Source organism: Manis javanica, chromosome 3 (genome assembly GCF_040802235.1).
Source record: "Manis javanica isolate MJ-LG chromosome 3, MJ_LKY, whole genome shotgun sequence".
NCBI classification, from domain to species: Eukaryota; Metazoa; Chordata; class Mammalia; order Pholidota; family Manidae; genus Manis; species Manis javanica.
In genome coordinates this window covers 163,685,740-163,708,973 of record NC_133158.1, presented here as the reverse complement: position 1 = coordinate 163,708,973, position 23,234 = coordinate 163,685,740, and the positions used below count along the sequence as shown (strand labels likewise).

At 56.5% G+C, this 23,234-nt stretch overlaps 1 protein-coding gene across 16 annotated transcripts in view; it reads right to left on the bottom strand.

The window, feature by feature from the left end:
* Nucleotides 1–6,025: 6,025 nt before the first annotated feature.
* PTH1R (parathyroid hormone 1 receptor) overlaps nt 6,026–23,234 on the bottom strand; it is a 24,953-nt gene continuing 7,744 nt past the window's right edge. For 5 of the 16 annotated variants that reach the window (XM_073232273.1, XM_073232276.1, XM_073232275.1 and 2 more), the window contains 14 exons: nt 20,085–20,243; nt 15,561–15,663; nt 13,485–13,619; nt 11,726–11,836; nt 11,496–11,614; nt 11,246–11,340; nt 10,873–11,068; nt 10,236–10,389; nt 8,672–8,732; nt 8,271–8,337; nt 7,900–7,994; nt 7,152–7,293; nt 7,016–7,057; nt 6,026–6,536 (listed from right to left, as the gene is read on the bottom strand). In XM_073232273.1, the coding sequence (XP_073088374.1) occupies nt 6,159–6,536; nt 7,016–7,057; nt 7,152–7,293; nt 7,900–7,994; nt 8,271–8,337; nt 8,672–8,732; nt 10,236–10,389; nt 10,873–11,068; nt 11,246–11,340; nt 11,496–11,614; nt 11,726–11,836; nt 13,485–13,619; nt 15,561–15,663; nt 20,085–20,243 (1,857 nt within the window). In that variant the 3' untranslated portion in view covers nt 6,026–6,158. Of the gene's footprint in view, nt 6,537–7,015; nt 7,058–7,151; nt 7,294–7,899; nt 7,995–8,270; nt 8,338–8,671; nt 8,733–10,235; nt 10,390–10,872; nt 11,069–11,245; nt 11,341–11,495; nt 11,615–11,725; nt 11,837–13,484; nt 13,620–14,148; nt 14,355–15,560; nt 15,664–15,899; nt 16,027–20,084; nt 20,244–23,234 lie in introns of those variants that run through there. The other 11 variants (XM_073232281.1, XM_036991503.2, XM_036991501.2 and 8 more) reach the window with 6 other exon arrangements.

Here is a 23,234-nt window from a genome sequence, read left to right as displayed (position 1 = left end):
CAGTCTGGAAGATCTTGTTTCCCCCATAACCATCTGGCTGGGCACTACAGTGGGGCCTAGTGAATGGTGGGAATCTGGGACCCGCTCAGCCAAGATACCGTGTGGATGAGAATCTCCGTGCAGCCTTTATTTCCCCACTGTGCTCCCACGGCTATTGGGGGCAGCAGGAGACACCAGCCAGGGCCCCTGCAAGGGAGCGCATCAGCGCAGCCTGCTTTTCCTACTGCTGTGGTGGGTCTCCTGTAATGCACGTTATCTCCCCAGGGAGGCACCTCTGTCCTTTCCCATGGGGCCTATGTCATCTAAATGGCTGCAAGTGAGGCTCAGTCAGCCTGAAACCCAGAACAGTGGGGCCATGTCTTGATAGCAACAGCACGCCCCTGTCCCCCAGACCCATGCTAGCCTTCCTCAGATCTGGGTGCCAGTGCTCAGGGTGTGGGGGCTCACATAGAATGAGACGAGTGCCCTCCCAACCCTGCCGGGTCATAGCCTCAGCACGTGGGTGAGGGGCATGTGGGCAGAATGCCCAGGCATGTGGACCCACTGCAGCCTGGCTGCAACAGGAGCCCCTTGGAGGGTCAGGGCCCCTTGGCTCCTACACCAGGCCCAATGTGGCATCCCTTGGGCTTATCCTGAGTTATCTGTTGCTTGGAGATAAGCTCCCAAGATGCCTGTTGTTGACCCAGGGGCCATTCATCTGGTATAGGGGGGACTCACCCATCAGATGGGCCTGGACAGGCAGAAGTGGGCAATAGATAGAGCAGAGTGGGTACATGCTGCGTCCTATGCTGGCTCAGGCCTGGCCTTGGGGCCTCTGGCAGCTGTGAGCTGGGCAGCCTGCCCCTTCTCTATGTATTTACTGGTTTTCTTTAAATGTTCCCATTACTCAGGCCTCCGGTAGGCACTGAGACATAAATAAATCCCACAAGGCAGCCTAGCCAGAAGCTGGGAATCCACTTCCCCCTCAAAGGCCGGAAGAGGCCCCTGTGTAGAGCATGCCAGACCACAGTGGCCTATACACGCCACATGGCTACCAATACGGCCACGTACCCCCCACTTGCACACACACGTGCACATGGGTACATTCACACACTACCCACCCCATGCACAGACCCCTCATGCCCACATGCACACACAGGTACCCACACACACAACCGCCCAATGCTCACACAGGCTGGCCTCACACACACACATGGATTCACATGTACACTCCCCATAATGCAGACTCATGCTTTCCACCTCTCACCACCCCATACACACACTAATGCACACATTTCCTGTCGGCTATGCTCACACTCAGTTGTGGCCACATACTCAGGTCACAAGCCCAGTCATCCTCAAGGCGCTGGTGGGCGAGACAAGTGGTGAGGCTGTGGAGGGAGGAAGGACGAGCCAGCCCCTGTGCAGCTCCCGGGAAGAGTGGCCTCGGGAATGCAGGCCCTGTGCTCCCAGGGCTTCTGAATTTTTAAGAGAAACTGGAAAGCTGAATTTTTATGTGAAATACCCTGATTTTTAAATGTTGGCTCAAGATGTTGAAAATACTGTGAGGGCCAAACCAAACACGTCTCTGGGCCAAATTCCACCCACAGGCGGCATTTGCAGACCATGGGTCCACACAGACACACACACAAGTAGACACACATATACACGGATGTACAAATACAAATAGGCACTGGTAACACAATATAGTCATACATGCATAGACACACATGCAAATAGACATACAGATGCATATGCAATCACTGGGCACACGTACAAACACAGACACAGGTATACATCCAAATAGAACCACAGCCTGACACACGGTACAAATAGACACAACAGACACATAAGCTAGGCACGTGTATGAACAGACATACACATATACAAATAAAAGTAAATACGCCACACATATGGATGTACATACACAAACACATAGGCTCACATATATGTATACACACACGTACAAGTACACACACATAACAACAACACAATACCCCCTCTATCTCACTGATGTGTGTGAGCTCATTGAAGGCAGGTAGCCTGGCCTCGGGGCAGGACCAGAGTGTGGTTCACACCAAGGCTGCCCCCAACTCATATGTGTTAGAGCAGAAAAAGTGTCCTGGGGCAGAACCCCAGGAGGGACAAGTTGTCTTGGACTGACTGGAGGGCACAATGAGGGGAGTGGTGAGGAGCAGGTGAAGGGCCCAGTGGCCAGAGCCTGGGAGAGGACTTTGGAGCCACAGGTACTGAAGCTCTAAGAAGGGAGCTTGGGGCAGCTCGAAGCCCACCCTCCCATGCCCAGAATCATCCTCTGGCACGGCCTTGTCTTCTTCTCACCACTGGGAAGCAAAGCCTGCAAGAGCCCCACGGGGACTGCTCATTGGCAGAGCTCCCGAACCAGAGCCGCTGGTGATGTCACTACTGGACAGTGGTCTGTCTAGGGAGAACCACGACTGAGAACCATTGGGCCTTCCAATCAGGGAGCCTTTCTGGAGTGAGACTGGCCTCCCTACCTCCCCCAGAACTGATGCTATAAGTGGAGTGTGTGTGTGTGGCTAAACAATAGGTGCATAATTAATGCAGATACAGGAAGAGGTCCCACCTTCTCTCCCCTCCTGCAAAGATGGTCTGAGGCCAGAGCTAATGGTTGTAGATAGGCCTGGAGTCCAGTGTCCTGCCTCCCAGACCCTGACCACTTTCCTGATCCCCAGCCATTGGATGGGGAGGCACTGCATGGAATCCACACTGACCACCTCTTGGCCCCCACTGCCTGCATGACTGTGATGCTGAAGGAGGGCATCTGTCACATGGGGATGTCCTGGCCTGGGTCCTGAGGGCCCCATGTCTGTCAAAGGGAAGGACAGGAGCCCTGTCCTGGCAGCCAGAACCCAGCCTGGGGACCCTTTGGATATCAGGGTGGGGTACTGAGCCCATGCAGGCAGGAGATGTGGACAGAGAGGCTGAGGCTCAGGATTGCACAGCCCACAGGGAGTCAGCCAGGGCCAGGTCCCTGCCAGGCCCCGGAGTCCCCTCCTCCTGTCCTCTAGAGGCAGCTCTTCTGCCTCAGCCAAGGCTGGTTTCAGTTGGCCATGGTAGCCTCAGGCTGGGACGATTGTCCTGCAGTTGGCTGAATGGGAGCCAGATGAGCAGCTGGACCCAGCAGAGCCTGTATGTCGTAGCTTTGCAGCAAGCCTCACCCCCGTAGCCCCCTCTGCCTGGGTTCTCCACAGCCAGACCTCCCTTCTACCAACCAAGGCAGAGCCAGGATCCTCTTAGAACTCTCCCCTCCCCCGGGCAGGTCTGTGTCCCCTGCCACAGCCTCAGAGCAGACCCCACAGGCAGAGCCATGTCCCGTTTGCACTTGTAGGCAACTCAGTCCCATTGCCCTCCTCTCTGTTCTCCCTCTTATGCCTTCCCAGGGTGAGGGCTGAAGGGTGTGGTGTGTGGGACTCAGCTCCCTCCTGGCTTGTGACAGGCCTGCAGGTTGTAGGTGTGCAAAGCCATCTCTTCGGCGCCCCTGCACCCCTAGACCCTGCTCTGGAGCTGGGAGCTATGGACTCACCTAGGTGCCTCTGGAAGCTGGGCCTGTGTTCCAGCGGCCCTCAGTGGGGTACTTTCTTTTCAAGGGTCTTCAGAGGCCCTCTCCCAGGCTGGGCTAGGGGGAGAAAGGCCAGAGAGGGCAGGGCCTGTCCGTATGCCCGAGACAGGTAGGAGCTGGAGGGCCACCTTACTGTCCCCCTTGGAGTTCAGAGCAGCCCATGAGGTGCCCAGACGCTGTGGCCCAGGAGGCTGAGGAGTCAGGGTCTCTCTTTGCCCTCCTCCCTGCTTGCCTGCCATCCAGCCCGGCTGGTGTTTACATGTTCCCTGTGGCTTGGCTGGGCTGTGAGGCCTTGAAGGGAGAAGTGACCACCTGGCTCCAGCCCCTGCTCAAGGCAAACAGGGTCCTGACCACCTGCCAGGCCCACTGAGGGCTCCCACTTCCTCTGCCAACACCTGGATGGCTCAGGCACAGCGCAGGGGCCTCTTGGAACACGGAGGCTGGCCCTAGTCCGGGAGCTCCAGGTCTAAGAGACCTCGTCCCAGCCTGGGGTTGTACTGACGCAAGAGTTCCAGGCCCGTCAGGGACATCCAGTTGAGGGAAGAAATGGCACAGTCCTGGGTACAATACCAGAGGTGGAGGGCCTCAAGAAGGCCGAGGTACCCAATTGGCTACGGGAGGCCCGGCCCTGCCTGGGGAAACCAGGCCTGATGCGGGGGCCAGGGGGAGCTCCTGGGGCACTTAGTCCATAAGGCTGGGTTTTAGGAATCCACCTGAAGGGAAAGTGGCAACAAGTCTGAGGCGTGGACACCGTCCTGTCCTGGGGATGCCCGTTCTGAATGTTTCAGGGTGATGGGCTTCATCGACTCTGCTTCACAGGCCTCCTAAGAAGTCTGAGCTGGACGATGCAGCCCCCAGCGACCCCCAACTTGGGGCCTTGGTGACTGTGTGTGCACATGTGCAGCAGGAGGGACGAGCTGCCCTGAGGCTCAGTGGTCTGGAGATCCTGGGGCTCTGAGACCCGGAGAGGGTATCCGGTGCCGCTGGGAAGGGGATGAGGGTCTGCCTGCTTGGGCCTCCATCTGCCCGCTGGGGCCTCATCCAGGGTCCCTCCTGACAGCAGCACCTACCATCTCCCTGCCTGGCAACCTGCTTCCCACGAGGCTGCCCCCACTGACCCTGGTGTCACCTCTCCCGGCCTCTGTATGGGACAGGGGACTCCTCTACATGTCACTCACACCTTGGCTCTCCCTCTAGAACTTTCAGTGGCTCCAAGCTCTTGGGGCTCCTTGATGTTCAGTCCAACTCAGTGGCCCTTCAGGTCCTGGCCTGTGCCTCTCACACCATTCTAAGCAGATCATAGCACATTGGAGCTCCATGTACATGCCAGGCTTTTGGACAGTTGTTTGCCCCCCCTGCCATTTAGAAAGGCAGGCAGGCTGGCCTGAGGCTGCTCAGAGCATGCCCATGCCACCCACTGACTGAGTTGGTGGCCCTCCCCTCCCCTCCAATAAGGGGGGTGCTGCTGGAGATGGGGAGCACTTCCTGGATACTGAGTCCATGGAGAACAAGACAGCTTGAGCTGGAGATGAAGGGAAGAAAGGATCAGGCAGGGGCACCCAGCTTGTGCAGAGGCCCAGAGGCAGAGCCATCTTACAGGCTGAGCAAGAAGCTCAGTCTGACCAGAGCCTGGAGCAGAGATGTAGCAGGATCAGTTCTCAAGAGCATGAGGCCAAGGAGGCCCTCTGTCACTCTGGGGCCCAAGCCTGGCGTGGGCACAGGCCAAAGGGACAGTGAGGTGGTGGGTGGGTATGCCTATGACCCTCACCATAGTGGATGTGTTGAGTCTTGCCGACCCCCAGCTCAGCCAGTGCTCTGGGCTCAGACCCCTGGCTCTCCCACAGGTCTTGAACCAGAGCACACTCCCCAGCCCACCTTTCACTTGATGGTGCCCGCACTCCCTCGTGCTGCACCCTTTGTTTACTAGAGGTGTGGGGGCTGGGGGTCATGGGTGATGGGCTCCCTGAGTGCCCCACCCTCTCAGAGGCACAGCATGGCTGCCAGACAAGCAGGAAAGGTCCTCTAGCGGGGCCTTGGGCTTGGAAGTATGGTCAAGGATCTGAGGGCTCTGCTGTCAGCCCTGGGCAGACAGTGACTGGGGGCTAGGACATGGGGAGCTAGTCCAGAGAAGCCTAGGCCAACGGAGCCTGGGTCCCCCATGGGGCCTGGGAATGAGCGTGGAGAGCAGCCTCGGAGGGCCTGGTGGCAGGGGAGAGCCGGGGCCCAACTCTAGAATGGGCCCACTGAGTCGCTGGGTGACCCCAGCTAATTTGAGCCACTCTAGGACCTCACAGTATCCCCTCCTGGGCCCTTTCTGCCGGACCACGCCCAAAACCCAGGGACTGGCCTGTGCTTCCTAGACCCCCTCCTCATGTGAGACCCAAGAACTCCCTTCCCCTCCTGGGTCACACTCCCCAGTTCAGATCACTGGAAGCCAAACGCTGCTTCCTTTGCCTTTTTTTTTTTTTTTTCTGTTTTGTCCTTCAAGCGCCGGCCCTGAATGGGCAACTGTTCAACCACCTGTCTCTTGGTCCATCAGCTGCCCTTACATCCATAGGTCCAACCCTCGGGTCCCTGATCACATGACTGTCTCCCACTCCTCCTGCAGCAGAGGGTGTGGCCGTTCAGGCACAGAGGCTTCCTCGTCCAGCCCCAAGCAGGAGCCATTGAGAAACCCATCGTCCTTGGGAGCAGCCACAGCAGGCCGTGCCATCTGGAGGGCTGGGGTGCCTGGCTTGGTGTGTCCGGGCAGCTGGGGGTAGCCATTGGTGGTGGTGGCAGGCAGCAGGCGGGGGCTGAGGGGCAAACCAAGGCCTGTGCGGGGGCCTACATTGGTCACGCTTGTGTGAGATACCATCGGCCCATAGCTGTAGCTGCTGCTCCCACTGCGTGCCTTGCGCTTGAAGTCCAGTGCCAATGTCCAGCGGCTCCAGGATTTCTTGATCTCAGCTTGTACCTGGGATGGCAGTAAGAGGGTGGGTGGTCAGGTGTACCCCTACCCCCTCTGCCACATGTCCCCCCAACCCCAGTAGGTCCCACATCCCTGACCCCACAACACTCAGCACTGAATGAAAACAGAGGCATGAGGTATTACTGGGAAATTCCAAGGCCAAGTAAAATCCTGTCATCCTCAGAACACTGTGCCTGGCTGCAGGCTGTTGACAGACCCAGAATCTACAATGGCCCCAAGGGTGGCCGGGTCATTCAGTCTGGATTATGGAGACTTTAACCCTAGGGTTAGCTATGCCAGAAATTGAAGAGCTCACGGAACCTAGCACTTCCTGAGCCTGAATCATCTGGAAACTTCTCTCTGCCTTCATATTCTCAGGGAAGTTCTTGGAGGAAAAACAGAGCAGAAGAATGGAGGAACGGGATTTAGGGGCCCCCGGCCCTCTGCGTCCTCCCTGCCCTGCCCCACCGCTGCACACTGCTTACCTCACCATTGCAGAAACAGTATATGATGGCGACAAAAAATCCCTGTGGAGAGGAAGGAGCAGGTTCAGGGTCCGGAGCCCAGGCCTGGAGCGGAACAGCACCCCCACCCCACCCAGCCCCAGCCAGGCCTGCGCACCTGGAAGGAGTTGAAGAGCATCTCGTAGTGCATCTGGACTTGCCAGAGTGTCCCTGAGACCTCGGTGTATGGCGTGGCCATGAAGACGATGTAGTGGACGCCAAAGAGCGGCATGAGCACCAGTGTGGATTTGAGCAGCTTCCTGAGCCAGCAGGACAGGCAGGTCAGGGCAGAGCCACTTAACCCTCCACAGGCGCTGGGCCTCCCCCACCTGCTAAGGGGCCCAGGGCTCTGGCTGCTAGCAGAGGGCAACTCAGTTCACCTGGGACAATAACGTTTGCTGTCTCAGCAAAGAGTTAAAAGGGCCCTTTGGTCCTGAGGAATCCTGGAGCAGACCATACACTGTACGACCACCCTGTCCCGGGGCCCCTGGCTGGCAGTCACCCCCCACCATGGCCTAGCTGCATCACCGACGGCCCACTCCTCAGGGCTCACCTGAGCTCTCACCTTTTCAAAGCCCCACACTACCCATCTGTTCTTCCAGCTCCCTGGGACCAGCTCTTTGAGGACACGTCTGGGTTTGTGCCACCCTTGCAGCCCCCAGCTCTAGTGTGGGGCCTGGCACTGAGTGGCCAGGTCGGTTCTGGGGTGGCCCATGGGCTGGGCAAGACCTCATCATTGCTGGGTGGGACCAGTCAGGTGCTGAGTCCTTCCCTTGAGACAGGCCGCCATTTTTACCTTCATACATGGCACTGGGGTTTGGTAACCCCTGACCCTGAGGAGCAGGGGTGTGGTGGGCGTGGCTCACCGGTACTGCTGCCGCGTGTCACACCGGCCTGCATTGGTCTCCCGCAGCTTGGTGGCGAGCACTCGGACAATGTTGATGAAGAGGATGAAGTTGAGCTGTGGGAGAGAGGGAGGGCTGTGCCTGGAGTGGCACCCCAGCAGGGTGGGGCAGGGCTCTGGGGCCCACGCCCTACCCAGGCTCCCCTCTGCCATGGCATCTCCAGGAGGTCCTTGGGCCTTTGATGTGCCCATCTGGACTGGGTTGGGGTCAGCTTCTCAGGACTTGTGGCTCCAACTCTTGGGTCTAGGGAAGCCTCCACACTCCCTGTCAGGGTCAGGTCAATGGGCCCCAGCCCCACACCCCCACACAGCCCTGTGACCACCCCTGCTCACCACAACAGAGGCCAGGATGGGCACCTGGATGATCCACTTCTTGTTCCCAGAGCTCAAGTCCCAGCACCTAGGGCAAGCTGAGGCATCAGCCCCCATCCCCTCCTGAGCCCACCCACAGAGGCCCCAGGGCTGGTCTGCTCTGACAGCTGCTGTTGGGGGCACAGGACAAGGAAGCACCAGGTATGGCCAGGCCTGAGGCCACCTGAAGAGGCCTCTTCTGAAGTAGCTCCCTATGACCCTAAGGAGGTACCTGGCTCCAGGCTAGACTGAAAACTCCTGAAGCTGGGGCCTCTCAGGGCCAGGGTACAGGAAGCCCCCTCATGCTTCATGGGAGAAGGGTGTACCAGAGGGGTTTCTGGCCTGTGTCAGAGTCCCCTGCCCCATTTTCCACCTTGACCTACCCAGTGTTGGCCAGGGCGGCTCTCACACTGACCCACACAGCCACAAAGACGGCAGGCAGACCTGTGGGTGCAGAGGAGACCATGTGTGAGGGACTGAAGGTATTGTCCAAACCTTTCTCCTCAGCCCACCCCACCAGTCCCATTACCCTCATCCCTGATGACTGGCCCTGTTGTTCTCTCCACCTCCCTCAGCCTGGCCCCCGGGCTGCCTGGTGGCACAGCCATGCTCAGCCAAATGCTGCCTGCAGTCCCAGCGGCCTGTGCTCGGGACTCCAGCCCGCGGGCCCCAGTTCAACCTCTGCCCTCCTCCTGGTTCTGCGTCTCCTACCCACATAAGCACACCTGTTGGGTGTGTGAGAAAATAAGGTATCACTAACATCTATACCCAGTCATCCCCCTTCCCCCACCCAAAGGGTGCTGCTCTGGGCTGGGGTCTCCCTGTGGGGAAGAGAGCCCATTACAGGCATTGTTCTGTCCCAGAGCCTTCCGATCCACCCAGTTTGAAAGGTCCTAGCCCCCATGGATCAAGACAGATGGGGTGAGATTTGTTGTTCAGCATGGCAAACAGGCCACAAGGGAACTTTGGTGTGCCCGGGCCTGACCCAGCCCAGATGACAAAAGGTACCTCTGAAAGGAGCCCAGGTCCCTACCTTACAGTCACTCACACGTCACCCTGGGCCCAGTGTACCCTTGGGAGGCACATGGCATAACCTGGGTTTATGGTGAGAGAGAGATTCCTGTGCTACAAAGGTTCTGTGCTCCCCGATCTTTGTGTTTCCTGCTACCCTGATACTTTCTAGCCCCAGAGCCCATGTCAGGTCCTGGGACCAGGCCTGGGTCTTCCCCAGCTCTGGGGCTTGCCAAGGGTGAGGTCAAGGTCAGAGTGTGTGCAAAGCAGCAGGGAGACTGTGGCTATTGATCGGAAGGCCTCTGGGTGCTGAGCTTGGGGAGGGCTCCAGCCACCCAGCTTAGCCCTCTGCAGTCTGGCCATTCGCCCCAGAGCCCAGCCAAGCTCTGGAGCTGCCAACAATAATGAACAATTATCAGTAACTCGATCACAGGACCCGTGGGGGAGGAGTGCAGAGCTCCAGCAACCCATTTTGCAGAGGGGCTGCCGAAGCCAATGACCCTGAAAGCCCAGGCCTGTGGCTTTGGCCATGGACCCGTGGGCAGGGAGGCAGTGGTGTGGACAGCTCCACACAGTGAGGGGATTGGGGGAATACCTCAGGATGGAGGGAGGGTCCCAGATCCCTATTCCAGCCCCAGGCTGACTTCTGACCCAAGATTCCTGCTCTGATCTCAAGCAGAATCTGGGCCCAGGAGTCCCCACTCACCGTCCTGGGCTGAGCCTCAACCTCAAGTGAATCTCTGCCTTCAGGTGAGCCCCAACCCCAGGCTGGACCAACCCCAGGTGACCCGTGGCCAAGCCCTGTTTCCCAAGCCTGGGATGGGCTCAGCCACAGGGCAGTATATGGAGTGTGCCTTACCCGCAGGGGCACCCTCTGGCCCCACTACCCAAGGCCCCACCCTCGCCTGCACCTCAGCAACCGCGGCACCTGCATACCCCAGCCGAAGACCGTGAAGCCCCACAGGTACTTCTTCTCTGAGAAGAAGGCCATGAAGATGAGGCTGTGCAGGTACAGCCCCTCCACCAGAATCCAGTAGTAGTTGGTGGCCAGGAAGTAAAGGAAGAAGGTCACAGCCACCCTGCAGCCCGCCTAGGAGACCAGCTGGTGTTAGCCAGAGGGCAGGGCCTGCATCGGGCCAAGTCAGGGGCAGCAGGGGCGGTGCTAGCTGGGCACAAGTGGGGCTAGCCAAGCTGACAAGGAAGAGGCAGGCTTGGCGGGGCCCTCTACCAAGGGCAGGGCTGCCGGGTGTGGGCGGGCGGTCTTGCCAAAAGCAGGAGGGCCATTAGAACAGCGATGGGGCAAGGTGAGGAGGTGGGGTGGCTGGGGTCCCTGCGCTGAGGCAGGAGTGTCGACGAAAGTGCAGGGAGTGGGAGGCGCTGCAGAGCTCATGGCGGGAGGCGCTGGACGCAGGGCTGCGGGGTGCCAGGATCAGTGGCCTGAAGCCAGTGGTAGCAGGAGACGGGCAGGGGCGGGGGCTGGGCCGGAGGTGCCGGCGCGCAGCAGAGTGAGACTCCCCGGATGCCAGCGGTGGAAAGGAGCCCCAGGCGTGGGCCGCCGGAGGGGAACACTCACGTAGCCGACGGTGGCGGCGGCGGGCGGCGGGGGTGCCTGGGAGATGGCGCGCAGCTCTTCCTCGGTGAGGCGCTCAGCCTCGTCGAACGTGGCGCCCGAGTAGAGCACCGCGTCCTTGACGAAGATGCTCACCGCGCGAAGCATGAAGGACAGGAACAGATGCATATGGATGTAGTTGCGTGTGCAGTGCAGCCGCCTGCGGGGCGCGCAACATCACCGTGGGTGGGGGCATGAGGACGCGCGGCGGGTGGTCAGGAAGCTGGGCTGTGCGCGGTAGGTAGGGTCACTCGGCAGGGGTAGGGGCACTGAGGAAAGGGAGGCACCATACCCGGGCCCCGCCCCCAGCCTCCGTCCCGCCCCTCGCCCCGCCCACCTAAAGTAGGCCAGAATCAGCACAGCCACGGTGAGGGAGGCCAGCGAGACTGAGTAGCCCACTGTGTAGATCATGCCCAGGCGGTCAAACACCTCCTATGTAGGTGGGAGACATCGTCACAGACCTGGGACTCGGTATGAATCAGGTTAAAGGGCAAAGGCCAGGTAAAGGTTGCCGGACTAGGTCAGGGGTCACCAGCAGCGTAGGGGGGCCTTATCCCGGTCAGGTTGGGGAAAGGGAAAGCCCGCACCCGTTCACGAGTCTCATTGGTCAGGAACTTGACGCACTCGCTGTAGTTGGCCCATGTCCGGTTGTGCCCTGGCACCAGCTCCCAGCTGCCATTGTGGTCACAGCGACGGTAGGCATGGCCTGCAGTTCCATGGGAAGGTCAGGACGGGCAAAGAGGTATCCAGCCACTGAAGCCCTGAGCTTCAAGTCCTGGTATCCCTGTAGTCCCCACCCAACTCCAGCCCACCTTACCTTTGTGATTGAAGTCATAAATGTAGTCTGGGCAGGGTGCAGCCACCACCTCACCTGGTGCCCCCAGTGGCCAGCACAGGATGTGGTCCCACTCCGGCAGGCAGGGGTGCCCTGTGCCCACAAAGACAGACAAAGAGGAGAACACCATTCAAGAAGGAACAATCAGTGACCAAGAGGGATGAATACACCTGTGGTAGCTGACTCCCTCAGGGACAGCTGCACCCCCAGACTGGAGAACTCAGGCTGTATTGAGCCCTTACTCCCTACTGTGCCCTGAGCCCACCTAGCCTCATAGATTTCACTACAGTCCCTATTTGCAGGTGCTGGCACTGGCCCTACTTTCTAGATTGGCTGGCAGAGGCCAAGAGAGGCAAGTGATTTGCCAAGTCACACAACCCAGGGCCCAGCCCTCCTCAAGTGCTCAGCCCTGGCAGGCATGTGTTTTTTCTCTGGTCTTGGTCCCACCTTCCAGGAGTCCCTAGAGAAGGGCAAGTTCCCTGACTAACTCTCCTTCCGCTGAGGATGCTTCCTATGTGAACCTAGCCCAGGGACCATGGACAGGAAGCAGTAGGTCTAGTTTCCAGGGCCATTTGGATCCTCAAATAGCTGACAACTTCATGCAGGTGTCCGTTTTCTTTGCACTTCAATTTCTTCACTGGGAAGTTGGGATTGACTCCATCAGCCCATGCTTCCCCACCGCCCAAGGCCCACCCTGAGCACCTGCTATAAGGCTTTAGCTACCATTCGTGGGGGTAGACATAATTCTCCAAATGGAAGTGCTAAAACTGTGCGATTTGAGGCGGGATGACATATCCCACTTTGGGCCTCCAGACTCTCAGCAGAGATGCTAAGTGACTGTGGAGGGTCCCCAGTTGCTGAATCTTCTACTTTCCATCCCCAAGGTCCCCTCTTTCCCCCTGCATGGTTCCAACCACATGACTCTCCAGTCACCCTGGAAACTGCCTTGACAGCTAGACCCACCCCAGCTTGGTGAAAGGCTCTCTGTCCTGGGCACCACATTCCCAGCCCCGCCCAACCAGGCCCACAATTCCCTCTGGTCCCTGGGAGCCACAGTGTGACCGCAGCCTCCCAGATGTGGCCCATCTGGAATCTGCTGCCCACCCAGCCGGTTCAAACTGGCCCTGTGGCTGCAGCCTGGGCTTTGCATTTGTCTCTACCTTCCTGTGAGACAGTGCAGCCTGGCCTCTCTCTCCCTAGTTTCTTGTCTCCACTCCTGTCCTACTGTGGCCCCACCCCTCTGGGGCACCCTCCTCCCCTGTTTGTCTCTAGGGCCCATCTCACCATGTGGCTTGGTCCATACCCCTCTGACACACTCACTTCCAGTCCCAGTTTGTGTCTCCTGGTCCCCTGTCTCTCCCTGCCTCTCTTGATCTCTGTCTCTCTGTGTCTTTGGGTCTCTCCCTATCTGTGTATCTCTCCCTGTCCCTCTGTCTCCCAGGTTCTCTGTCATTCCCTGCACAGAAGGGGCTGTAGCTCTGGGTGCACCCCTAGGGTGGTAGAGGTCAAGTTCTCTGTTCACATCTTCTGGGGGATCAAGCCTATTCAGCTTGTCTGTCCCCTCCACACACTGCCCTCTGTCTCCTCCCAATCCTTCCCCTGCTTTCCTGGGGTGGGGACCACAGCCTCTTCTTTTTCATAAGAGCCAAGGAGCATGATGAGCTCATAGGAGGAGGACAGAGCAGTGGGGCAGGCTGGTGGTCTAAAGGGTCTTGATGGATATATGGAAGCACAGACGTACCTCGGTGCCAGCTGCCAATGGTCACCTCCTTGTCCTCTTCAGACTCGGGGTAGAGTTTCCCAGATGCCTTCTCTTTCCTAGGCTTCCCTGATGTGAACGCAGATACCCATCCTTTGTCTGATTCCATTATGTCAGCTGGAGACATCAGGGAAGTCACGGCTGTGAACTGTGCTGTGGCAGGAGACCCAGAGCACCCTCCTTCCCCAGACTCCCCCTTTGCACAGTGGGGGTTGTCCCCTGCCCTGCGGACAGCCCAGGCTGTTGGGAGGGCTGAAATGACAGGTAAGGAAGTGCTTTACAAATTGTAAAGTGCTTGCCAGGTGCAGAAGTAATCAGAGGGGACGAAGACTGTCAATGAGGGGTCAAATGGGAATGAACACCATGCAGGTGTGGGATCAGCTAGCGGGTTGAGAGGTAAATGTGGGCAAGCTATGGGCAGAGACGATGCCCTCCCACCCAGGAGCTGGAGCCAGAGCCCATGCAGAAGGCGAAGGCCCCACCAGGGGGCGCGTGGCAAAGTAGACAGTAGTGGTGATGTCAACGGAGAGGTTAAACAGGGAAAATGGAGCTGGGCCAGAAAGCAAGTGCCGGTCAAGAAGCTGGGGTGTGGAAGACAAGAAGGAGAGGGTGTAGCTGTCAGGGGTGGGCAGACAAGTCTACATACCCCAACCCCTGCCCTAGGATACTTGAGTTAGTGGTTCACAGCTTCCACAAGGGACCCTGGAGACTCCATGTGAGATGGGGCCTGGCCTTCCCCTCCATTGGAGATGCTCCAGGTATCTCTTCCTTGCTGAATAGTCTTCCTTATTATCTGACTTGCACCCTACAAGCTACAGCACAGCCAGGGCCCTGGCCTGCCCCAATCTGGGTCTGTGGCAACAAGGAGAATGAAGAGAGGACACCCAGGACTAGAATGGGATGGCTATGCCCATTTTCCAGCCTGCCCTTGGGCATCAGTAGGGTGGGGGTAGCAGGATAGGGTGGAGTGGGAAGAGAGGAGCTCTGATGAACACAGAGAGAGAGGTGCCTCCAGGCTTCCACAACTAGGAAAAAGGCTGGGTTCAGGACCCAGAGCAGGGAGCCACCTGACACCCCAGGCCCTGATATAACTGGGGCAGGGGACCAGGGACCCACATGTGGGGCCAGTGTGCACAGGGCTGTGACTGCAGAGACCATATGAGTCCCTGCGAGTGTGCACCAAGTTGTGGGCTATGAAGAGTGTCACTGTGTGTGCTTGGTCTTGGGTGTGTACTGACAGCCTTCCATAGCAGAGTAAGGGCCAGCTGAAGGAAGGAAGCTGAACTTGTGGGCCTCTTGCAGGCTGAGGAGGTTAATCAGACATCAGAGGCCTGGATGGGTGCAGATGAGGTCCTATCTGCACTTGTAGGAAATGGACTCCAAGAAGAGACCAGCTTGAGACAGGGGCAGGAGAGGTGAAGGCTGGTGAGCGTACCCCCCAGCTCCCCGAGGCAGGGTCCCACAGAGATGGTGTGCTGGTAGAGGAAGTGCTCCCTATCCTGGGTCAAGCAACATCCTCTCCCAGACAGTGACCATGACTGACAGTCATAGGTCCCCAACCCTCTCTGCTGTCCTCCTGTTATCCAGCCATATGGACCCTCTCCTCTCCTGACCCTGCACACCTCTGCCTTGTCTGCTTCCCAGGTTGCCTCCTTCCAAAACCTACTCACCCTCTGGACCTGCTGCCTTGGGTACCCCTTTCTCCAGGAAGCAGTCTCAGCCCAGCCCAGTGGGGTCTGGCACCCTGTCAGCGCCTCTGATCCTAGTGCACCTCATGGGATCTATCTAAGCTGGCTGGGCGTGATTCCGACTTCAGACGACCCTACCCACGCCCCGGGAGGGAAGGCGCAGCACATCTCTCAGCCTGCTGACTTTGACCCTGCCTGACTCGCCCCACTTTCGGTCCTCACTTTGGCCTGGCCTCCCTATCCCTGGAACTGCCCTGTCCTGGTGCTACTGGGTTCTGCCTTGGGCCCCCACCTTTGTCTGGCCCTCCCTCTCCTGATCTTGCCCCAGTCCCTCCTCCTTTGGTCCCGCCCCACCTGGCTCCACCCGCACCTGGCCTCTGCAGGACTTCTTGGAGCTGCTTCTCGCATTGGGCCTGGGCGTGGTGCAGCAGAAAGATCTGCTCCTCCTTGGTCATGACGTCATCTGCATCCACCTACCAAGCCAAAGGGCAGACCGCAAGCAGGACTTCACTGCACAGCGCAGGTCTTGCGACCACCCCAACCTCCCTGAGGATTCCCTCCTTTCCAAAGGCCCCGACTCAAGAATGTGGGGAATCTGCCTTACAGAGCTCCCATTTTACAGATGGGAAGTTGAGGCTCCAAGGGATAGGGCCTGCCCTACCAGAGGAAAAAAGGCGGGGGTGTGGGGAGGTTGGTGTCCCCTGCTTGCCCGCTAGTAACCCTGTAGGCTGCAGCCACTGATACTCTCTGTCCAGTCTGTTCCCCAGAGGTACATGGGAAAGGGATGGAATGTCCCAGGATGGATCTTCACAGGATCCTGGCTGTCTGTTGGGGACCTGGGTGAGGAGGAGGGGTGGGTAAGGAGTGTGAACTCTGGGGAAACAAAACAGGCCTGGATTCCTTCAAGTCCTAGCACCCTGGGGGACCTTAGGAGTCTTCAGTTTCCATCCTGGCCCTCTCCCCAGTCAGTCCTTTCCCCAGTGAATGGTGAGTGCCTCGGCTCCTCCCACCCTTGTTGGTCCCAAGAGAGAGGACGCAGGAATTGCTGGCAAGTGGTTTGGGCTGGGCGGGGCACTCCAGCAGGAGTGCAGGCTATGGGTGGGGGTCACCTACATCCCACTGCTTATCTGGAAGCTTCCTCCCATCTAAGCACACCCTGTGTACAGATGATGCGGGCAGGCCTTTGCTCCCGCTGTTCCCTTCGCCTGGAGTGTCCTTCCTTCCCACCTGCACACGCTGGGCATTGGCTGCCACCCACAGGGATGCACTGGCATCATTTAAGGAAGGAAAAAGGAGCATCGGGGGCTGGGGGGGGGTCTCACCCTGTACCTCTGTCCCCCTGACTTAGGGTTGGAAGGGAGTCAGAGGGTCAAGGCGGTATCCTGACTGGGAACAGCCCAGTGTGCCCAAGTCCAGCCACTCAAGAGGTTAATGCATCCCCTCAGAACTCCTCCCCCCAAGTCCATGTTTCCTCAGACCCCCCAAGACAGGGACATATCCCCTGAGACTACTGAGACCCAGGGCACGGTTGTGTCCCTTCAGGGTCCACAGGCGAGAACATGGTCCCCTGAGACTCTGAGCAGGCTGAGCTGCCGCCTCTTAGGCGTCCAGTAACAGGGCTGGGCCCCCTTTACTCTAAGCGGAGCTTTGCAGGAGGCAGGGAAGGTAGGAGGAGGGGCGGGGAAGGGGCGGCAACCAGCCGGCAAGGGCGGGCTGGCAGGCTGGGGCGGGTCAGGGCGCCCGGTTGCCGAGAGAAGTTAATTGACCGCGACTCTTGGTGGCAGGAGCAAGGGCTTCCAGGGCCAAGGAGTCTCCAACTGGCTCGGCGGCCGAACTTGGGTTCTGCTGGTTTCACTTAGCGGAGGCGCGTGCGCGTCTTTGAGCGTGCGCATGAGTGGCGGTGCATCCCCAGGCAGCTGCGCTCACACTGGCCGCTGCGTGCACTTGTGTGTCCCTGGCACTGTGTTCTCACGCGGGGATTGCCTAGCATGCACGTTTGGGACGTGAGCCCGAGGTGTCTGTGAACATCCATGTGTACATGTGTTTATGGGCAAAGGTCCCATGTGCACAACTGCAGTTGCTGGTTAGCATGCCTATCTGTGGGTGTGCGTGCTTCCGTGTGACTCTGGAGTCTGAGTTGGACCCTGATATCTCATCTGGAGCCCACAGGAAAGGTTGGAGCTGACTCCCAGGTGCTGGCTGCCAGCCTCCATAGCTCCTCTGCCTTACATCCCTCCTTCCCAGCTATGGCTGAACAGGTTGCCAAAGAAGTAGCTGCCAGGACGCAGCTTGAGGGAGGACAATTTGGGCCTGCCCTAACTCAGAGGAGTTCAAGACTAACCTGAAGTTCTCTTTGTGACTCTGGCAATGGGGATACAGGCTGCTGAGGAGACTGATCCCTATGTTGGTGCCCTGCTCACCCTACCCCCATGGCAGCAACCCCTCATTCCCATTCCCATTGTTGCAACTAATACCTCCATTAATCACCACCACCACCAACTAGCACCCTGACCACCACCAACACAACCATCACCACCCCTCACCCTGACTGCCACCAATACCACCGATACGACCACCATCACCAGCAGCACTGTTACCACCGAGAGCACTAGTTACTATTACCATTCATACGAGCACCGTTACCACCATCGCACATCACAATGGTAGATCACCACCATGCTCTTCCCACCAGCCCCATAACCACTGCCGCTGTTCTACCCCTGCTCCCTCACCACGCCCTGTTCTCTGCTACCCCTTCTCCTTCTGCCCACATCCTCTCTCAAGACCAACAGATAATGCACCATATTTTTTTCAGCTGATGGGAAGCTCCTGAGTGAGTGGCTGAGGCTTTCACCAGTTCCCAAACATAGGCCCACCAGCCCTCCCAGTAGACAGACTAGCCCATGGATGTGACTTGAGGGTCAAATCTGATGGCCTAAAGGCCCACAGTCATGGGTTGAAAACTGCTCATTTGTCAGACTGACCAACAGAGAGGTGTGCTAGCTGGGTGATGACCAGGAACCAAGGACACACTCTTTCGCAGGCCCCAGGTGTGTGCTCAGCATCCTCCTACTGCTGTTGGCTTCGCACTCTCTGTTCTAGACTCTCACTTCCATGGTGGGTCTGGGAATGCCCAAGAGAGGGTGTGCTCCCAGCATCCCGTGGCTCCCAAACTCCAAAGGGACAGTGGCCCCACCTCTAGCTCCTCTGAACTATAAGGCCCATTTCCGTGTCATCCAATCATGACAGAACTGCCATTGCAGCAAGAGGAATTTGAGCCAACTCAAGGAAGCACTTTCTCAAGGACAAGAGGGAGCTCCCCTGCCTGGAATGCCCCCACTGGCCCCTCCCTCCAGCTGCATCCTCTCCTCTGCCAGGGGGATTCTGCCCCAGCACTGGCTTTGTGTCTTTGGGACAGTTGCTTACCCCTTGTGCCTCAGTTTTGCACCTGTAAACTCAGGATAACAATAGGGCTGCCAAGAGGACTAAGTGAGGACAGCATGAAAAGCCGGGGCAGGGCTGGGCAGGGAAAGTTGGTTGCTATTATTGCCCTGTTAGCAGCCCATAGCACCAAGCCATGGCTCCTCACCTGCCAGGTGCCACAGGTGCTCCAGGCTGAGGACCCACAGTGGCATGGGGAGACTGTTTGGGTAGGTGACTGAGTCCAGGGGCCCACAGTGAGGGGCAGATTGGAGGTGGGATTCCTGGAAGGATTGAGAGCAGGGAATACAGGAAAGCCTGCTGGGTGAGGAGTGCCTGGTAAGCTTTTGGGGTGGAAGGACATCCCTGCATTTCTGAATCTACCCTGGACTCACACTAAGATTCAAAGTCACTGCCAGGCACCCCAAGCTTGGGTTTGGGGGCCAAGAGGCCCCTCCTCTGCCTCCTCTCTAAGGAGGCTTACTCTCCTGCGGGTGACAAGGAAACTGCTGACAGCTCTTACTCTCCTCCTGGTCCGGTGACTCCATCTGCTGCTCCCTCCTCCATCCACCAGCCCCTCTCCTTGAAGAGCTCAGGTCTTTTTGGCCCAGTTCCTGGTGTAAAAGGCTCAGATTTGCATCATTTTAGAGCCAGAGAGTCTGCAGATCTTGGATCTTGGGACTGAAGTACCCAGGGCTGGGTCATGGCCAGGGGTCAGTTAGTCTACACTCCCACTGATGGGCCCTCAGCCCTGGTGTCAAGTGTCCCCAATCCCCACACCCCCATCTCTACTGTGGTCTTGGGTTAGGGCTGACTTCGCTCTGACCTAACCATCACAGGGCTCAGCTTCAGCGTTCCCTGCTATAACACACTGTCCCCACATTCTGCCCCAAACACGTGTGAACATGTGTGAACATGCACAGCCTGATCTTAGCCCTGAGCTAGGGGAACAGGGGAAGAGGGACCACTGAGCTGGTGTTTGTGGGACTCCAGACAGGGTGCAGGTAGGTCCTGGAAGCCAGTATATTATTTACAAACATAGAAGCTGTTGTCCCAGGGAGAGAGTAGTGTGTGGTCAAGAGGCCTGGGTGTGTTTCTCATTTCCTTAGTTCAGAAGCTCAGAAGAGAAAAGTCATCTGCTCACTACCCCTCCCAAAGGGGGGCAAGCAAATCCTTCTAACTCAGCTGCAAGGGAGACCCCACTGAGAATGATGTTGGAGCTGGGGGTGTCAGTGCTGATGGCCATGGCGGAGGAGGTGAGGACAGTGAGGTGGCAATGTCAGGGCTGGTTGTGGTGATGGAGGTGTGATGGTGGAGGTGGTGGTGGGGAGAGCTGGTTCCATGTCACTAAACAAACAAGGGCCACTCCTCTCGATTCATCTCCTAACTGCCAGATTCCACACAGTTGCTGTTTGTGATTTCAGACATGCCTAAATTCTCCTCCAGGCAAAACTAGGGAGCAGACACAAGGGACCTTTCTCCAGCCGCTGACACCTTTGCCTTTGGAAAAGGAGCTTCTTCCACGGCATGGTATTAGCCTCAGGATGTCTTCTTGGGTCATCTCATCCATCCCTCTGCCTGGGTTCCACCTGGTCCCCTGGGGGAAAGGCAGCTGTTGGCTTCTTGCTTCTCTCTATAGAAAGCAAATATGCTTGGTGCTCACCCCTGGACTTGGCCAATTTCTCCCACCCCATGAGAGTCCCTCTGCCTGCTGGCACCAGCCATTGCCCCTAGAGTTTTAACCACATCTCTTTCACCTTCCACTGCATCCCCATCTTACAAATAGGGAGTCTGAGGCTGAGAATCATGGTTAGAAAAAGGAGGGCCAAGATTGGAGTTAAGGTCTGCTTGCACTGAAGCAGCAACCCTGGAGGAAGGGAAAGAAAAGGGGCAGTACCCAGCCTCATGGTCCCCTAGTGCCGCCTCAGTACCAGCTTTCCACAATCCTTTCTGGATTGTATCTTTCACTGCATCAAGCAAGTTTCCCTTTGCAGTTCAGGGGAGGAGGTAGATGCAGAGGCAATCGGAGGGTCATGATATTGATGATGGCAGCCTGGGCTCCGCTCTCTCTGGGCAGAGGACAGCCGTGCTGGTACAGGAGCAAGGAGAGACTGTACCTCCAGAAGAGCCAGGAGAAAACCTTAACTACCAGGTGACCCCCTCCTGACTTCTGGCCTTCCTGCACCTCTTGTCCAGGTTCCACTTCTGGGACCTGGGCTGGCACCCTTTGATGTCTCCCATGGCAGCTGGCTAGGGATTGCTCTCAGCCCCTTGCTGTCCTCCATTCGTTCTGCTGGCTGAGCAGGCTGGGACAGGCTCCTGCCGGGGACGCTCCTGCCCGCCCCCGACCACTGACAGGTGCTGACTTTTCCTCCCCCTCCCTAGGCCTTCCTGAACAGACTGCCTGTGTTTGGGAGGGGTCTTGGGGGAAACAGTGTGATGCCTCTTATGCTGGGCAGCCTAGACACCTTCAGGGGCAGGCGGTGGGGTAGGGCCTGGGATGGTGGGATTGGGGCTGCTGGAGTTAAGGTCTGCTTGCTTGTGGATCTTCACAGGCAGACTCTACTTGGGCTGGGGAACCAAGTCCCAAAAAAGTCCCAAAAGGACAGTATGGCCTAAGCTAACCATAGCCTAGTCAGCAGAATAGAATCCCACCAGGTCTCACCTCCATACAAGGCTGGTCCCAGAGTTGGGGGTCTTAACTGTTGGAGGTTTCCAATGTCTTTGTGAATCTGAGCAAAACTTTGCACTCTCCCCAGTCACACTATATTTTGCAGACAATTTCAGGGGTCTGAAAAATTCTTACCTCACCCTTTCTCTTTCCTGGGGACTCTGTCTGAAAAAGCTGCCTTCCTGATGTGGTGGCTGGGCCAGGGAGTGTCCCCAGAAGGCCCACAACAGGAATCTGGGGGAGGCCGCTTGACGCCTCATTAAAACATTCCAAAGAAAACCCAAGTTCCCGGGAGGGCTTGGCCCCACTCCTTGTGCTCTGTCCACAGGCAGTTCCCAGAGCAGGGTGGGGGGCGTGTGGGGGGGTGGCATTTAAAGGCAGGTGATATAAAAAGCTTCAACAAATCAATAAAGAAAAGACAAACAATGCAGAGGGAGATAGGTAGTGAGCAAGCTCTTGGAAGATGGACAATAAAGCAAGTCAAGTCCAAAAGCTGTAAATAGCAAATTAAAATTGACAAGGGACACCATTTTTCACCTCTCAGAATGGTAAAGGTGAAGATAACAATCCTCATACTATACTCTGAGATGAAGGGTGTGAGAAGAGACCTCCTGGTCATTCCTGGTGTGGTGTACATAAACCAGCATAGGCTATTTAGGAGGCAGCTTGGCCATGTCTATTAAAATAAAAAATGTGCACGTTCCCAGATCCAGCAATGACTGAATCTAGAAATATCTTACAGGGAAATGGTCACACAGGGATATAAGAGGGCATTTCAAGGAGTTTCCCGGCCTCTGTCTGGAATCACACATGAGCACACAGGAAAATTATGCAGAAAAGAACTAAATGTACATTCCTAGGGACTGCTTAACAAATCCCAGATTTTGGAATACTATGCAGCATTAAAAAAGACAGATTTATATTTACTGACATTAACATCTCCAAGACATACCTTTAAGTAGAAACACGCATATAGCAGAGAGCTCTATCTACAAAGTGATACCATTTATTTAAAACAGAGAACAACAGAACAAAACTATCTACTTTATACGTACACAAAAAAGGTACATTTTGGAAACATGTGGAAAAAGGCCCAGGAGGCCAGCCCCCACACAGACTGTTACAAATGGTTTTCTCCCTTGTACTGTTCACCATGTAACTTACTCACTATGTAAGAATTTGTTCTCCATGTAAGAACTTGTTCGCTATGCTTCAGAAGATTGGAGACTGATGAAAATTAGGCTGGGGGTGGATTAATGATTGTGCATTGAGCATTGACTCCCCTATACAGAATTTTATTGTTGTTAACCATTTGATCAATAAATAGGAGAGATGCCCTCACAAAAAAAAAAAAGTACACACTTCCAATTGTAAAATAAATAAGTAACCGGAATGTAATGTATTGCATAAGGAATATAGTAAAAATATTGTAACAACTTGGTATGGTGATAGCTGCTATATAAATGTTGAATCACTGTGTTGTACACCTGAAACTAATGTAATACTGTGTGTCAACTACCCTTCAATAAAAAATAATTATCTACAAAAAAAAAAAAAGGTTTTCTCTAGAAGAAGGAATGGGGCTTGGGAGCCATCAAGGATGACTTCTGTTTTGTCTGTATTATTTGACTCTTTTATAGAAAGAACATATTCAAGTATTCGTTACAAAATTAACAATAAGAAAGTAAAATAAAAGAAGGATTCTATTTTTTAAAAAAAGAAAGAAAAGTTAGAAAAAGAAAAAGTAAACCCAGAGTGAGATGTGGGGATCTGCCAGCATAAGCCTTCACTTTGCTTTGGAGGAGGAAGCTCAGTGCAGGAGTTTGAAGACCTGGGTTCAAATCCCAACTCAGCCACAGACTTACCATGTGACTCTCAGGGACCTTTCCCATAAAACAGGTGAGTGAACAGTGGGATGAGAAAACATCTGTGACAGCTTCTAGCTCAGAATCT